The sequence below is a fragment of the Oncorhynchus gorbuscha genome, linkage group LG10, assembly GCF_021184085.1.
Source record: "Oncorhynchus gorbuscha isolate QuinsamMale2020 ecotype Even-year linkage group LG10, OgorEven_v1.0, whole genome shotgun sequence".
Taxonomy (NCBI): Eukaryota; Metazoa; Chordata; class Actinopteri; order Salmoniformes; family Salmonidae; genus Oncorhynchus; species Oncorhynchus gorbuscha.
Window position 1 is genome coordinate 99373613 of NC_060182.1, and position 15979 is coordinate 99389591.

The following is a 15979-nucleotide window of genomic DNA, read 5'->3' on the forward strand; positions in this document are numbered from 1 at the left end:
ATGGCCAGCCCTTGAGAAATGCTTGTTGAAGTTTTCGATAATCATGGATTTATCGGTGGTGACCGTGTTCCCTAGCCTCAGTGCAGTGGGCAGCTGGGAGGAGGTGCTCTTGTTCTCCATGGACTTTACAGTGTCCCAGAACTTTTTGGAGTTGGAGCTACAGGATGCAAACTTCTGCCTGAAGAAGGATGTGCTCTTATTCTCCATGGACTTTACAGTGTCCCAGAAGGAGGTGTTCTTATTCTCCATGGACTTTGCAGTGTCCCAGAAGGAGGTGCTCTTATTCTCCATGGACTTTACAGTGTCCCAGAAGGAGGTGCTCTTATTCTCCATGGACTTCACAGTGTATAGCCCACCCAATTTTACCTACCTCATCCCCATACTGTTTTTATTTATTTACTTTTCTGCACTTTTGCACACCAATATCTCTACCTGTACATGACCATCTGATCATTTATCACTCCAGTGTTAATCTGCAAAATTGTAATTATTCGCTCTACCTCCTCATGCCTTTTGCACACATTGTATATAGACTGCCTATTTTTTCTACTGTGTTATTGACCTGTTAATTGTTTATTCCATGTGTAACTCTGTGTTGTCTTTTCACACTGCTATGCTTTATCTTGGCCAGGTCGCAGTTGCAAATGAGAACTTGTTCTCAACTAGCCTACCTGGTTAAATAAAGGTGTTCTCAACTAGCCTACCTGGTTAAATAAAGGTGTTCTCAACTAGCCTACCTGGTTAAATAAAGGTGTTCTCAACTAGCCTACCTGGATAAATAAAGGTGTTCTCAACTACCCTACCTGGTTAAATGAAGGTGTTCTCAACTAGCCTACCTGGTTAAATGAAGGTGTTCAACTAGCCTACCTGGTTAAATAAAGGTGTTCTCAACTAGCCTACCTGGTTAAATAAAGGTGTTCTCAACTAGCCTACCTGGTTAAATAAAGGTGAAATAAATCAAATAAAAACAACCTCCTTCCCCCAGTAAGAGCATTGAAGATGGGTTGTGGCTGAGTCTTCCAGCATGACAATGACCCGAAACACACAGCCAGGGCAACGTGTGGAGTGGCTCCGTAAGAAGCATCTCAAGGTCCTGGAGTGGCCTAGCCAGTCTCCAGACCTGAACCCAATAGAACATCTTTGGAGGGACCTGAAAGTCCGTATTGCCCAGCGACAGCCCCGAAACCTGAAGGATCTGGAGAAGGTCTGTATGGAGGAGTGGGCCAAAATCCCTGCTGCAGTGTGTGCAAACCTGGTCAAGAACTACAGGAAACGTATGATCTCTGTAATTGCATAACAAATGTTTCTGTAGCAAATGTTAAGTTCTGCTTTTCTGATGTATCAAATACTTATGTATTTATGTATTTATGCAATAAAATGCAAATTCATTACTTAAAAATTAAAAATACAATGTGATTTTCTGGATTTTTTTTCTGGATTACAGACCTCTACATGCTTTGTAAGTAGGAAACCCTGCAAAATCGGCAGTGAATCAAATACTTGTTCTAGGACCACTGTAGGTCCTGTACTCTATACCGTCTACTGCATCTTGCCTATGCCGTTCAGAAATCACTCATCCATATATCTTTATGTACATATTCTTATTCATTCCTTTGTGTGTATTAGGTAGTTGTTGGGGAATTGTTAGACCACTTGTTAGATATTACTGCACTGTCGGAACTAGAATGACAAGCATTTCACTACACTCGCATTAACATCTGCTAACCATGTGTATGTGACCAATAAAATGTGATTTGATTTCATTTGACTCTCTCCACCTCTCCTTCTTTCAGTTAAATTCAAATGGGTTTATTGGCAAACATATGTTTACATTGCCAAAGCAAGTGAAGTAGATAATCTTTACAAAAGTGATATAAACAATAAACAGTAAACATTACAATCATACAAGTTCCAAAATTATTACGTGAAAATTGTTAAAGTACAAACGGGAAAATAAATAAACATAAATATGGGTTGTTTTTCAAATGTTTGTTTGTTCTTCACTGGTTGACCTTTTCTTGTGGCAACAGGTCACACATCTTGCTGCTGTGATGCACACTGTGGAATTTCACCCAGTAGATATGGGAGTTTATCAACATTGGGTTTGGTTTTTAATTATTTGTAGGTCTGTGTTATCTGAGAGAAATATGTCTCTCTAATATGGTCATACATTGGGCAGGAGGTTAGGAAGTGCAGCTCAGTTGGGTCTAATTGTGTTTCTGTCCTGCAGCTCTGTGGGATCTGTTTGTGTTTGTGAACAGAGCCCCAGGACCAGCTTGCTAAGGGGACTCTTCTCCAGGTTCATCTCTGTAGGGTGTGTTTGTGAACAGAGCCCCAGGACCAGCTTGCTAAGGGGACTCTTCTCCAGGTTCATCTCTCTGTAGGGTCTGTTTGTGAACAGAGCCCCAGGACCAGCTTGCTTAGGGGACTCTTCTCCAGGTTCATCTCTCTGTAGGGTGTGTTTGTTTGTGAACAGAGCCCCAGGACCAGCTTGCTTAGGGGACTCTTCTCCAGGTTCATCTCTGTAGGGTGTGTTTGTGAACAGAGCCCCAGGACCAGCTTGCTTAGGGGACTCTTCTCCAGGTTCATCTCTCTGTAGGGTGTGTTTGTGTTTGTGAACAGAGCCCCAGGACCAGCTTGCTTAGGGACTCTTCTCCAGGTTCATCTCTCTGTAGGGTCTGTTTGTGTTTGTGAACAGAGCCCCAGGACCAGCTTGCTTAGGGGACTCTTCTCCAGGTTCATTTCTCTGTAGGGTGTGTTTGTGAACAGAGCCCCAGGACCAGCTTGCTAAGGGGACTCTTCTCCAGGTTCATCTCTCTGTAGGGTGTGTTTGTGTTTGTGAACAGAGCCCCAGGACCAGCTTGCTTAGGGGACTCTTCTCCAGGTTCATCTCTCTGTAGGGTCTGTTTGTGTTTGTGAACAGAGCCCCAGGACCAGCTTGCTTAGGGGACTCTTCTCCAGGTTCATCTCTCTGTAGGGTCTGTTTGTGAACAGAGCCCCAGGACCAGCTTGCTTAGGGGACTCTTCTCCAGGTTCATCTCTCTGTAGGGTGTGTTTGTGTTTGTGAACAGAGCCCCAGGACCAGCTTGCTTAGGGGACTCTTCTCCAGGTTCATCTCTCTGTAGGGTCTGTTTGTGTTTGTGAACAGAGCCCCAGGACCAGCTTGCTTAGGGGACTCTTCTCCAGGTTCATTTCTCTGTAGGGTGTGTTTGTGAACAGAGCCCCAGGACCAGCTTGCTAAGGGGACTCTTCTCCAGGTTCATCTCTCTGTAGGGTGTGTTTGTGTTTGTGAACAGAGCCCCAGGACCAGCTTGCTTAGGGGACTCTTCTCCAGGTTCATCTCTCTGTAGGGTCTGTTTGTGTTTGTGAACAGAGCCCCAGGACCAGCTTGCTTAGGGGACTCTTCTCCAGGTTCATCTCTCTGTAGGGTGTGTTTGTGTTTGTGAACAGAGCCCCAGGACCAGCTTGCTTAGGGGACTCTTCTCCAGGTTCATCTCTCTGTAGGGTGTGTTTGTGTTTGTGAACAGAGCCCCAGGACCAGTTTGCTTAGGGGACTCTTCTCCAGGTTCATCTCTCTGTAGGGTGTGTTTGTGTTTGTGAACAGAGCCCCAGGACCAGCTTGCTTAGGGGACTCTTCTCCAGGTTCATCTCTCTGTAGGGTGTGTTTGTGTTTGTGAACAGAGCCCCAGGACCAGCTTGCTTAGGGGACTCTTCTCCAGGTTCATCTCTCTGTAGGGTGTGTTTGTGTTTGTGAACAGAGCCCCAGGACCAGTTTGCTTAGGGGACTCTTCTCCAGGTTCATCTCTCTGTAGGGTGTGTTTGTGTTTGTGAACAGAGCCCCAGGACCAGCTTGCTTAGGGACTCTTCTCCAGGTTCATCTCTCTGTAGGGTGTGTTTGTGTTTGTGAACAGAGCCCCAGGACCAGCTTGCTTAGGGGACTCTTCTCCAGGTTCATCTCTCTGTAGGGTGTGTTTGTGTTTGTGAACAGAGCCCCAGGACCAGTTTGCTTAGGGGACTCTTCTCCAGGTTCATCTCTCTGTAGGGTGTGTTTGTGTTTGTGAACAGAGCCCCAGGACCAGCTTGCTTAGGGGACTCTTCTCCAGGTTCATCTCTCTGTAGGGTCTGTTTGTGAACAGAGCCCCAGGACCAGCTTGCTAAGGGGACTCTTCTCCAGGTTCATCTCTCTGTAGGGTGTGTTTGTGTTTGTGAACAGAGCCCCAGGACCAGCTTGCTTAGGGGACTCTTCTCCAGGTTCATCTCTCTGTAGGGTGTGTTTGTGAACAGAGCCCCAGGACCAGCTTGCTTAGGGGACTCTTCTCCAGGTTCATCTCTCTGTAGGGTCTGTTTGTGTTTGTGAACAGAGCCCCAGGACCAGCTTGCTTAGGGGACTCTTCTCCAGGTTCATCTCTCTGTAGGGTCTGTTTGTGTTTGTGAACAGAGCCCCAGGACCAGCTTGCTTAGGGGACTCTTCTCCAGGTTCATCTCTCTGTAGGGTCTGTTTGTGTTTGTGAACAGAGCCCCAGGACCAGCTTGCTTAGGGGACTCTTCTCCAGGTTCATCTCTCTGTAGGGTGTGTTTGTGAACAGAGCCCCAGGACCAGTTTGCTAAGGGGACTCTTCTCCAGGTTCATCTCTCTGTAGGGTCTGTTTGTGTTTGTGAACAGAGCCCCAGGACCAGCTTGCTTAGGGGACTCTTCTCCAGGTTCATCTCTCTGTAGGGTCTGTTTGTGTTTGTGAACAGAGCCCCAGGACCAGCTTGCTTAGGGGACTCTTCTCCAGGTTCATCTCTCTGTAGGGTCTGTTTGTGTTTGTGAACAGAGCCCCAGGACCAGCTTGCTTAGGGGACTCTTCTCCAGGTTCATCTCTCTGTAGGGTGTGTTTGTGAACAGAGCCCCAGGACCAGCTTGCTAAGGGGACTCTTCTCCAGGTTCATCTCTCTGTAGGGTCTGTTTGTGTTTGTGAACAGAGCCCCAGGACCAGCTTGCTTAGGGGACTCTTCTCCAGGTTCATCTCTCTGTAGGGTGTGTTTGTGAACAGAGCCCCAGGACCAGCTTGCTAAGGGGACTCTTCTCCAGGTTCATCTCTCTGTAGGGTCTGTTTGTGTTTGTGAACAGAGCCCCAGGACCAGCTTGCTTAGGGGACTCTTCTCCAGGTTCATCTCTCTGTAGGGTGTGTTTGTGAACAGAGCCCCAGGACCAGCTTGCTAAGGGGACTCTTCTCCAGGTTCATCTCTCTGTAGGTGATGGCTTTGTTATGGAAGGTTTGGGAATCGCTTCCTTTTAAGTGGTTGTAGAATTTAACGGGTCTTTTCTGGATTTTGATAATTAGTGGGTATCGGCCTAATTCTGCTCTGCATGCATTATTTGGTGTTCTACGTTGTACACGGAGGATATTTTGTCTCTCTCTCTCTCTCTGCCTCTCGCTCTCTCACTCTCTCTGCCTCCCTCCCTCCCTCCCGCTCTCTCTACTAATTTACAGTAGCTATAAAAAGAGCCTTTTGGGTTGTGTTGGCCTGGGATTCAAATAAATCACTCATGATAATTGGGTTGGGAGTCGATCTCTGTCGAGTTGCTGAGTGTCTTAATTTCTCTAAATCTTCCTGTTCATCAACGGTAGCACGATTTCTGCTGTACTATCATCAGAACCATGACATAGCACTTCAGAAACATGACATAGCACTTCAGAAACATGACATAGCACTTCAGAAACATGACATAGCACTTCAGAACCGTGACATAGCACTTCAGAACCGTGACATAGCACTTCAGAACCGTGACATAGCACTTCAGAACCGTGACATAGCACTTCAGAACCGTGACATAGCACTTCAGAAACATGACATAGCACTTCAGAAACATGACATAGCACTTCAGAACCGTGACATAGCACTTCAGAACCGTGACATAGCACTTCAGAAACATGACATAGCACTTCAGAAACATGACATAGCACTTCAGAACCATGACATAGCACTTCAGAACCATGACATAGCACTTCAGAACCATGACATAGCACTTCTGAAACATGACATTATCAGTCCTAACCCATGTCTGCTGTACTGTTGTCTGTGTGTAGCTCCTACTGACCTCTTGGCAGGTTGCCCTGACAACACAGAACCCCTTGTTGTTGTTTTTGTTAGTGTGTGGACTCATCTCGGCCCCATGCTCTCTGGGCTGTTATATGTTAACCTCAACAATCTTTCCTAGTTAAACAATTTATTGGATTTTTTAATGGATTTATTTATTCTTTATTTATTCAGGAAAAAACCCATTGAGACCAGGGTTTCATTCACAAAAGGTCCCTGATCACAGTAACACAAGAATTAAATACAATATGACATACGATATCATGAGATGTTCCCAACCTGTACTGTGTGTTCTCAAAAAGCAACATAGTCTCAGAAAACGTTGTATTATTCTGTATGTAATAAAATGTTACATATCACCTAGTACTAACCAGTAGTATCACCGAGTACTAACCAGTAGTATCACCGAGTACTAACCAGTAGTATCACCGAGTACTAACCAGTTTGATTACCTAGTACTAACCAGTTTGATTACCGAGTACTAACCAGTAGTATCCCCTAATACTAACCAGTAGTATCACTGAGTACTAACCAGTTTGATTACCTAGTACTAACCAGTACCTAGTATCCAGTAGTATCCCTAGTACTAACCAGTAGTATCACTAGTACTAACCAGTTTGATTACCCAGTAGTACTAACCAGTAGTATCACTGAGTACTAACCAGTTTGATTACCTAGTACTAACCAGTTTGATTACCTAGTACTAACCAGTAGTATCCCCTAGTACTAACCAGTAGTATCACTGAGTACTAACCAGTTTGATTACCTAGTACTAACCAGTAGTATCCCCTAGTACTAACCAGTAGTATCACTGAGTACTAACCAGTTTGATTACCTAGTACTAACCAGTAGTATCACCTAGTACTAACCAGTAGTATCACCTAGTACTAACCAGTAGTATCACTGAGTACTAACCAGTAGTATCACTGAGTACTAACCAGTAGTATCACCGAGTACTAACCAGTAGTATCACCGAGTACTAGCCAGTAGTATCACCTAGTACTAACCAGTAGTACCACCTAGTACTAACCAGTAGTATCACCGAGTACTAACCAGTAGTACCCAGTAGTATCACCTAGTACTAACCAGTACTAACCAGTAGTATCCAGTTTGATTACCTAGTACTAACCAGTACTAACTAACCAGTTATCACCTAGTATTACCAGTACTAACCAGTAGTATCACCTAGTACTAACCAGTAGTATCAACCCAGTAGTATCACCTAGTACTAACCAGTAGTATCACCTAGTACTAACCAGTAGTATCACAGAGTACTAACCAGTAGTATCACCGAGTACTAACCAGTAGTATCACCGAGTACTAACCAGTACACCTAGTACTAACCAGTAGTATCACCTAACCAGTAGTATCCCAGTAGTATCACTGAGTACTAACCAGTTTGATTACCTAGTACTAACCAGTAGTATCCCCTAGTACTAACCAGTAGTATCACTGAGTACTAACCAGTTTGATTACCTAGTACTAACCAGTAGTATCACCTAGTACTAACCAGTAGTATCACCGAGTACTAGCCAGTAGTATCACCTAGTACTAACCAGTAGTATCACCTAGTACTAACCAGTAGTATCACCTAGTACTAACCAGTAGTACCACCTAGTACTAACCAGTAGTACCACCTAGTACTAACCAGTAGTATCACCGAGTACTAACCAGTAGTATCACCGAGTACTAACCAGTTTGATTACCTAGTACTAACCAGTTTGATTACCTAGTACTAACCAGTTTGATTACCAAGTACTAACCAGTAGTATTACCTAGTACTAACCAGTAGTATCCCCTAGTACTAACCAGTAGTATCCCCTAGTACTAACCAGTAGTATCACTGAGTACTAACCAGTTTGATTACCTAGTACTAACCAGTAGTATCACCTAGTACTAACCAGTAGTATCACCTAGTACTAACCAGTAGTATCACCTAGTACTAACCAGTAGTATCACCTAGTACTAACCAGTAGTATCACCTAGTACTAACCAGTAGTACCACCTAGTACTAACCAGCAGTATCACCGAGTACTAACCAGTAGTATCACCGAGTACTAACCAGTAGTATCACCTAGTACTAACCAGTAGTATCACCTAGTACTAACCAGTAGTATCACCGAGTACTAACCAGTAGTATCACCTAGTACTAACCAGTTTGATTACCTAGTACTAACCAGTTTGATTACTGAGTACTAACCAGTAGTATCACCTAGTACTAACCAGTAGTATCACCTAGTACTAACCAGTAGTATCACCTAACACTAACCAGTTTGATTACCGAGTACTAACCAGTTTGATTACCGAGTACTAACCAGTAGTATCACCTAGTACTAACCAGTAGTATCACCTAGTACTAAACAGTAGTATCACCTAGTACTAACCAGTAGTATCACCTAGTACTAACCAGTTGGTATCACCTAGTACTAACCAGTTGGATTACCGAGTACTAACCAGTTTGATTACCTAGTACCAACCAGTAGTATCACAGAGTACTAACCAGTAGTATCACCGAGTACTAACCAGTAGTATCACCGAGTACTAACCAGTAGTATCACCGAGTACTAACCAGTAGTATCACCGAGTACTAACCAGTTTGATTACCTAGCGTTGTACTTCCACTTGAAACTGTTTTAATTCGTGCTGTCTCTTCCTCAGGGCTCCCCCTCGCTGTGTCTGCGGGGAGGGACAGAGACTGTCTACAGGCTGGGGACACCTGCTCCAGTGATGACGCGTGCAGCCCTCGTCTGCGGACGCTGAGACAGTGTGTGGCGGGGGACGGCAGTGTGAAGCTGGGCCCTGGGGCCAGGAACCAGTGTGAGAACGCAGTCACGGCCCTGCTGTCCTCCCCGCTGCACGGCTGCCAGTGTAAACGAGGCATGAAGAGAGAGAAGAACTGCCTCAGTATCTATTGGAGCCTGTACCAGTCTGTCCTGCATGGTGAGACAATAACACCTAGCCCTAATCTATAGTACCAGTCTGTCCTGCATGGTGAGACAATAACACCTAACTCTAATCTATAGCACCAGTCTGTCCTGCATGGTGAGACAATAACACCTAGCCCTAATCTATAGTACCAGTCTGTCCTGCATGGTGAGACAATAACACCTAGCCCTAATCTATAGTACCAGTCTGTCCTGCATGGTGAGACAATAACACCTAGCCCTAATCTATAGTACCAGTCTGTCCTGCCCTATGGTGAGACAGTCTATAACACCTAGCCCTAATCTATAGTACCAGTCTGTCCTGCATGGTGAGACAATAACCCTAATCTATAGTACCAGTCTATATAATACCAGTCTGTCCTGCATAGTACCAGACTATATAACACCTAGCCCTAATCTATAGTACCAGTCTGTCCTGCATTTAACACCTAGCCCTAATCTATAGCACCAGTCTGTCCTGCAAGACAATAACACCTAACCCTAATCTATAGCACCAGTCTGTCCTGCATGGTGAGACAATAACACCTAGCCCTAATCTATAGTACCAGTCTGTCCTGCATGGTGAGACAATAACACCTAGCCCTAATCTATAGTACCAGTCTGTCCTGCATGGTGAGACAATAACACCTAGCCCTAATCTATAGTACCAGTCTGTCCTGCATGGTGAGACAATAACACCTAGCCCTAATCTATAGCACCAGTCTGTTTAACACCTAAACTATATTACCAGTCTGTTTAACACCTAGCCCTAAACTATATTACCAGTCTGTTTAACACCTAGCCCTAATCTATAGCACCAGTCTGTCCTGCATGGTGAGACAATAACACCTAACCCTAATCTATATTACCAGTCTATATAACACCTAGCCCTAATCTATAGTACCAGTCTATATAACACCTAGCCCTAATCTATAGTACCAGTCTATATAACACCTATTCATAATCTATAGCACCAGTCTGTCCTGCATGGTGAGACAATAACACCTAACCCTAATCTATAGTACCAGTCTATATAACACCTAGCCCTAATCCATAGTACCAGTCTATATAACACCTAACCCTAATCTATAGTACCAGTCTATTTAACACCTAGCCCCAATCTATAGCACCAGTCTGTCCTACATGGTGAGATTACAACACCTTACCCTAATCTATAGTACCAGTCTATATGGTGGGATAATACCACCTAGCCCTAATCCATAGTACCAGTCTATATAACACCTAGCCTTAATCTATAGTACCAGTCTATATAACACCTAACCCTAATCTATAGTACCAATCTATATAACGCTTAACCCTAATCTATAGTACCAGTCTGTCCTACATGGTGGGATTATAACACCTAGCCCTAATCTATAGTACCAGTCTATATAACACCTAGCCTTAATCTTTAGTACCAGTCTATATAACACCTAACCCTAATCTATAGTACCAGTCTATATAACGCCTAGCCCTAATCTATAGCACCAGTCTATATAACACCTAGCCCTGATCTATAGTACCAGTCTATATGACACCTAGCCCTAATCTATAGTACCAGTCTATATAACACCTAGCCCTAATCTATAGTACCAGTCTATATAACACCTAGCCCTAATCTATAGTACCAGTCTATATAACACCAAGCCCTAATCTATAGTACCAGTCTGTATAACACCTATCCCTAATCTATAGTACCAGGCTATATGACACCTATCCCTAATCTATAGTACCAGTCTGTCCAACATAGTGGGATTATAACACCTAGCCCTAATCTATAGAATAATAATAATAATAATAATAAATGCCATTTATATAGACACTTTTATCCAAACCTATAGTACCATTCTGTATAACACCTAGCCCTAATCTATAGTACCAGTCTATATAACACCAAGCCCTAATCTATAGTACCAGTCTGTATAACACCTAGCCCTAATCTGTAGTACCAGTCTATATAACACCTATTCATAATCTATGGTACCAGTCTGTCCAACATGGTGGGATTATAAACACCTAGCCCTAATCTATAGAACCAGTCTGTATAACACCTAGCCCTAATCTATAGTACCAGTCTATATAACATCTATTCCTAACATATAGTACCATTCTATATAGCACCTAGCCCTAACCTATAGTACCATTCTATATAGCACCTAGCCCTAATCTATAGTACCAGTCTATATAACACTGATTCCTAATCTATAGTACCAGTCTATATAACACCTAGACCTAATCTATAGTACCAGTCTGTCCTAATCTATAGAATAATAATAATAATAATAATAATAAATGCCATTTAGCCCTAATCTATAGTACCAGTCTATATAACACCTAGCCCTAATCTATAGTACCAGTCTATATAACACCTAGCCCTAATCTATAGTACCAGTCTATATAACACCTAGACCTAATCTATAGTACCAGTCTGTCCTACATGGTGAGATTATAACACCTAGCCCTAATCTATAGTACCAGTCTATATAACACCTAGCCCTAATCTATATTACCAGTCTATATAACACCTAGCCCTAATTTATAGTACCAGTTTATATAACACCTTGCCCTAATCTATAGTACCAGTCTATATAACACCTAGCCCTAATTTATAGTACCAGTTTATATAACACCTTGCCCTAATCTATAGTACCAGTCTGTTTTACATGGTGATAGGAGGGGGGGTGGAAGGTACTACTCAGTACACAGCGGGGGGTGAAGGTACTACTCAGCACACAGTGGGGGGTGGAAGGTACTACTCAGCACACAGTTCCTCTCGCGCCCTCATCTTTGTTGAGATAAATTGAGCAGGGAAACAGTGAAGCCAGCTTGGAAACTGTGAAGCCAGCTGTACAGCCTGTTGCCTGTTTCTGAGTATTTTTTTAAAGAATGAGAAGCAATGTTTTCCATTTTCTGCTTTTCATTAAATCATGCAGAGCTGTTCTTTATATAGCCAAATATGCATGTGTTCATATGGGCTGAATATTATATATAGGCTGTAGTATACCAAATTTATATTAGTTATGAAAATATACAGAATATTATATATATAGGCTATAGTATACCGAATTAATCAGGATGTCTTGCTCCCAGACAGACTAAACAACTTCTTTGCTCGCTTTGATACAGTCACGTTCGTGACGGACATAAATCAATCCTTATCCCAGTCTGCTGTTGTCACCGAAAGCACTCACAAACTTCTACAGATGCACAATCGAGAGCATCCTGTCGGGCTGTATCACCGCCTGGTACAGCAACTGCTCCACCCACAACCGTAAGGCTCTCCAGAGGGTAGTGATGTCTGCACAACGCATCACCAGGGGCAAACAACCTGCCCTACAGGACACCTACACCACCCGATGTCACAGGAAGGCCATAAAGATCATCAAGGACAACAACCACCCTAGCCACTGCCTGTTCACCCCGCTATCATCCAGAAGGCGAGGTCAGTACAGGTGCAACAAAGCTGGGACCGAGAGACTGAAGAACAGGTTCGATCTCAAGGCCATCAGACTGTTAAACCCCCCCCCCATTCAGCTGAAAAGGTGGCGCAGGGAATATAAAAATATTCTTTAGAAATATTTACCTTTCACACATTAACAAGTCCAGTACCTCAAATGAAAGATAAACATCTTGTTCATCTACCCATCAAGTCATATTTTTAAAATGTTTTACAGCGAAAACACAACATATATTTATGTTAGACCACCACCAAATCAAAGGAAAAACGCAGCCATTTTTTCAAGTCAAAGATAAAATCACAAAAGCAGGATTAGAGATAAAATGAATCCCTAACCTTTTGAAAATCTTCATCAGATGACACTCATATGACATCATGTTACACAATACATTTATGTTTTGTTCGATAATATGCATTTTTATATCCACAAATCTCGGTTTACATTGACGCCATGTTCAGAAATTCCTCCAAAATATCCGGGGGAATTATAGAAAGCTACACCAGAAAACAGAAATACTCATCATAAACTTTGACTAAAGATACATGTTCTACATATTGTGAGCGTACCAAGTAATTAGGCGTCACTCTAAAGCGGGAAGGTGGAATAAACGAGTCAGGAGTAGGTTTTTCTGGTTGAACACGGTTCTCTATTGAGGGTATTTTGTCAACAAAAACATTCTAACATAAATCAATGAACAATCTTCCAAGGAAAAAACACACATCTTCTTCTCCAGATGAAACAAGAACACAATAGGATAATCTTTAAACTACAACAAACATAAATCACGGGTTTGTCACCGTCTTCGTGGTTCTTTCAGCACAGCTTCTCTCTCTCGGTGGCCATCTTCCAGAGATAGTTTCCTCCCCTCTCTGCTGGTTCCATTCTCTCTTTTATAGGGGAAGGAGAGTATGTCATTAGTACTGTCAGCTGTGCTTAATTGACTCTGGTTACCTTGTCTCCCATGCTTTGTTGGGCTACTATCCATGAGCCCAGCCTGCCCTCTAGTGGTCCTTCCACAATATAATGAAAGACACAGTGGTTCTTAATGCAACCGCTGTGTCAGATTTTTTTTAAACGTTACGGAAAACGCCTACCATGCAAAAATCTGAGACAGCGCTCAGACGTAACAGTATTTCTCCGCCATGTTGGAGTCAACAGAAATACGAAATTACATCATAAATATTCCCTGACCTTTGATGATCTTTCATCAGAATGTAGTGCAAGGAGTCCTAGTTCCACAATAAATTGTTGTTTTGTTCCATAATTTCCAATACTAGTGTCCAAGTAGCTGCATTTGCTATCACTTTCAGCTCACGTGCCCAAAAACTGACTGCTGGTCCAAGATAACTCGCACGAAAACTTCCAAAAGATATATTCCAGGTCGAATAAACTGGTCAAACTAAGTAGAGAATCAATCTTCAGGATGTTATTATCATATATATCCAATAACGTTCCAACCGGATCATACGTTTTCATCTGGAGCCAAATGGAACAGAGGTAGCACCCACAGAGAAATGCGCCACGGGAAAATGGCAGTCTGTCGGGACACTGACTATTTCCCCTCCCATTCGGTCAAAGTTCACAGCAAATGCTCCATTCCACTTTCTACTGAATGAGGACATCTAGTGGGAGGCGTGGGAAGTGCTACCAGATCCATATCTTGTTGGGAAAGGTGGGCGTATCCCCCAACTTTCAGAATTTCACATATTGTTTGGAAGATTGCCTGTCCTATGAGTTCTGTTATACTCACAGACATAATTCAAACAGTTTTAGAAACTTCAGAGTGTTTTCCATCCAATAGTAGTAATAATAATATGCATATATTAGCAATCTAGGACAGAGTAGGATGCAGTTCACTATGGGCAATTCATCCAAAGTGAAAATACTGCCCCCTATCCTCAACAAGTTTTAAACAGCCACCACTAACATTGAGTGGCTGCTGCCAACATACTGACTCAACTCCAGACACTTTAATAATGGAAATTGATGTAAAAAATGTAATGGGAATTGATGGAAAAATTGATGTAAAAATGTATCATTAGCCACTTTAAACAATGCCACTTAATATAATGTTTACATACCCTACATTACTCATCTTATATGTATATACTGTACCCTGTACCATCTACTGCATCATCTACTGCATCTTGCCATCTTTATGTAATACATGTATCACTAGCCACTTTAAACTATGCCACTTTGTTTACATACCCTACATTACTCATCTCATATGTATATACTGTACTCGATACTATCTACTGAATTTTGCCTATCATCAGACTGTTAAACAGCTATCACTAACATTGAGTGGCTGCTGCCAACACACTGACTCAACTCCAGCCACTTTAATAGTGTAAAAATTGGATGTAATAAATGTATCACTAGTCACTTCAAACAATGCCACTTTATATAATGTTACTCATCTCATATGTATATACTGTACTCAATACCATCTACTGCATTTTGCCTATGCCGTTCTGTACCATCACTCATTCATATATCTTTATGTACATATTCTTCATCCCTTTACACTTGTGTGTATAAGGTATTAGTTGTGGTATTGTTAGCTAGATTACTCGTTGGTTATTACTACATTGTCGGAACTAGAAGCACAAGCATTTCGCTACACTCGCATTAACATCTGTGTATGTGACAAATAAAATTTCATTTGAATTAATATACTAAAATTTGACTGGATTTATATCAGTTATAAAAATAGTTCAATCGAGTACAGGCTTAATTGAATGACAGAGACAGAATATAATAAGGAATTTTATTGAATAGTTTTGGGTAGGCCTCATCTCCCAGGAATGCTCCTCAGAGCCAGATGCTGATGACACATTGCCTATTACCTCTCTCCCATTGTTGACATAAATATATATACATATATATATATATATATATATATATGCATGAGATTCACAAGACTTTAACATTGGAATGTTTTGCCCTGGCTGGCAAGGACACTCAGGTGAAGCCATTGAATTACAAGAAAATAAAGCTAATTAGCTTTTGAACCTGTTTTAAAATGCTTTAGGTCTATATGTTTACCCTATATATTTGGGTCTATCCTTTTCTTCGGGTATGAGACATCCAAACATTGTTTAAAACTCGGGCGTGCTATCACAATAACTATTCACTTTACTGTCATTCTGTAAATCATTCTCTTAAACAGCTTGTTGAAACAGGGCTCAAGTTCAATGTCTAATTTCACAGATAAATTGTTATTATTAATAGGAAAACAACACTGACATTATTAATACAAGGAACTAAAAGTGTTTTATGTCACACCAGTTTTGACAAGTAAAATGTTATTACATTTTTTTAATTTGCCATGACAGCCAAAAGACAGATCTAGTTTCAGGAAGTTAACTGTAAAACTCAACTTGAGATTCTCACCAAGACAGTCAGACAAACTAAAGAAGCGTCACCTTCAAACCACTCTTCTCTCCTCCTTCCTCCTCCCTCCAAACCACTCTTCTCTCCTCCTTCCTCCTCCCTCCAAACCACTCT

General features: G+C 42.2%; 1 protein-coding gene across 1 annotated transcript in view; it reads left to right on the forward strand.

The window, feature by feature from the left end:
• The window catches only part of gfra4a (GDNF family receptor alpha 4a), a 395952-nt gene that overhangs the window by 254770 nt on the left and 125203 nt on the right, over positions 1–15979 (forward strand). Inside the window, exon 2 of the mRNA XM_046364670.1 lies at positions 8743–9024. Coding sequence (XP_046220626.1) covers positions 8743–9024 — 282 coding nt within the window. The remainder of the gene's footprint in view (positions 1–8742; positions 9025–15979) is intronic.